At 38.5% G+C, this 2,429-nt stretch overlaps 1 protein-coding gene across 2 annotated transcripts in view; it reads left to right on the forward strand.

Moving 5' to 3' along the window:
• The first annotated feature begins 330 nt into the window (after positions 1-330).
• Positions 331-2,429, forward strand: part of LOC113331043 (integumentary mucin A.1-like) — a 3,321-nt gene continuing 1,222 nt past the window's right edge. Inside the window, exons 1-3 of one of the 2 annotated variants that reach the window (XM_026577828.1) lie at positions 331-472; positions 1,313-1,471; positions 1,992-2,419. In XM_026577828.1, the coding sequence (XP_026433613.1) occupies positions 1,352-1,471; positions 1,992-2,419 (548 nt within the window). In that variant the 5' untranslated portion in view covers positions 331-472; positions 1,313-1,351. The remainder of the gene's footprint in view (positions 473-1,312; positions 1,472-1,991; positions 2,420-2,429) is intronic. The other variant, XM_026577836.1, reaches the window with a different exon arrangement.

Consider the following 2,429-nt stretch of genomic DNA (forward strand, 5'->3'; position numbering starts at 1 on the left):
GCTTTGTAACCTATATAGTTTTGTCCCGGGACCCAAATTTGTGGCGAGAACAAAAATTTCCCAATGCCTCAAATATGCCTTGTAACTCCGTTCGCCGGTGTTAACCCAAACACTGCCTGACTGCCCTGTGATCCAAAATCTCTGTTTTTAATTAAACCGGTTTTAGAATTTTTTGATCGATACAAATTAATTGGATCGGTTTCAAAGTACTGTATTTGAATAAGATTGGATCGGTGGGTTTGAAACGTTTCATGGGCCAATTCGCCAGATTTGTGTATGTTTTAGCGCCAAATAGTTAACGAGGGTCCAATGCTATAGAGTTGGGAAAATGGCAACAGCAAGAGAAAGAGAGAGAGATCGAGAGCTTCTGATTCCAGTTTCAGGAGTAGCATTACAAGGTGATGATGACGGTAGTGGTGGATCAAAATCATCATCTCCTGTTTCTTTATCTCACCATCATTCAGGAAGAGAGGTTTTCCATTCTTCCCTTTTCTTTTCTTTTTTTTTCAAATTACGTCTAGGGTTTCTAACCATTAGATAAAATTGTTGTCAACTGTGTAATGGGTAAAATTGTTCATAGTAGTATATGTTAATATTATAAAACTACTTTGAAGTTTTATCAATCTAGTTGATTAGGGAAGATGATTCTAAGTGGAAACTGTTGTTCTTGTTTAGACATTTTTTTTGTGAAATAATCGTAGCTGCACAACAGAAAAGATCATGGCAGAATAGTAGATTCTTTGATGTTAACTAATTGATGCTCTGTTCGAATTTAATGCGCTGTTCTTTTAGCTTGGGAATTTTGAATTTTAATAAAATCATCACGCAGAATAACCATTTGAGAAAATTCTTTTTAAAGCTAGGTAATCTTATCACGTCATCCTATTACTGTTCTTGACAATTTTGGGTGTTGTTTTCGTTGTATTTTGCTCAAATTGGATTTTAGGTTGTGTGTCGTGGTAAAGATGCCTCTAGTAGAGTGTTAAGCTGTTAGGTGTTGATATCTAAGAACCGAGCTCAAAAACTTAACTTGTGCAGCCTGTAATGTTTGATATAGTATCTCTAGGGTAACGAGGTCGGAACAAAATTACAAAACTACAAAATGACTTGGTTGATCTCACTTTCGTGCCAGTAGAAATTGTTCTTATATCTCTTAGGTCGGAACAAAATACAAAATGACAAAACAACAAAAAAGACTGTCAATCTTTTATTGCTTTCACTTTCTACCCAGGAGAAATCTGTTTCAACACCGCTACCGTGTTTCAGTTTCTCTTATTTAAGCTTCTACTTCCTCTGCTCCTTTTTGTGCCAGAAACAGGTTTTAGACTGAGAAAGATATAGATCTTCCACCATGGTAATGTTTCGGCAGACTTCAACCTTCTTCTTGCTCCTCGCTATCCTCTTTCACATTGAACTTTTTAAACTAGATGGAGTTGTGGCATATGACGCTGGTCTTTCAAAGAATATCCAGGTAAAGACTTGTACTATTTTTTTGTACTTTCAATAGGTGGTATAAGGTTGCAGCATACTAGTATAATAAATTAACAATGTTCTTATTTAGTTTTAGCTGTTGTACTCTATCTGTTAAGTTATGTCGTTAAAAGGTGCATGCATAGTCTTGAATGTAGAATGATCTTCATTGGGTCACCAGCTATATTGAATAGGCTTGTTGTTCTAACTTCTGAGTTAAACTATTTCACAACTTTATCAGATTATTTGGATCATCCAACTGATGTAATCAGGTAAAGCATATTTGGGATCTGAAAACCAGAAGTAGAAATCAGTAGATGGTTATTGCGGATTTAATGTCTGCAGTAGCAGGCTTCAACCCTCAACCCTCTTTGCAAAGATGATGGCTCGTTCGTCAATGTTTAAAATAGAAATTATAGATAATGGTCATTATTCATAAGGTTCAGTCATTTACCATTCTATTGTTTCTCATGTTCTCTTTAACCATGATATTTGAATAACATGGATTTTTTTGCTCTTAGACACAAACCCCAAGAACACCCAGGACTCTAGCAACTCCTGGAACTCCAAGAACACCCATTACTACACCAGCAACTCAAACTCGACGAACACCTAGGACTCCAACAACTCCTTCGACTCCCAAAACTCCAAGAACCCCCAGGACTCCATCAGATCCTAGAATTCCCACACCTCCAACAACACCCACGACTCCGACACCTCCAACAACACCAACACCTCCAACACCTCCCACTACTACGCCAACAACTCAAACTCGACGGACACCTAGGACTCCAACAACTCCTTCGACTCCCAAAACTCCAAGAACCCCCAGGACTCCGTCAGATCCTAGAATTCCCACACCTCCAACAACACCCACGACTCCGACACCTCCAACAACACCAACACCTCCCACTACTACGCCAACAACTCAAACTCGACGGACACCTAGGACTCCAACA

Source organism: Papaver somniferum, chromosome 1 (assembly GCF_003573695.1).
Source record: "Papaver somniferum cultivar HN1 chromosome 1, ASM357369v1, whole genome shotgun sequence".
Lineage (NCBI taxonomy): Eukaryota > Viridiplantae > Streptophyta > Magnoliopsida > Ranunculales > Papaveraceae > Papaver > Papaver somniferum.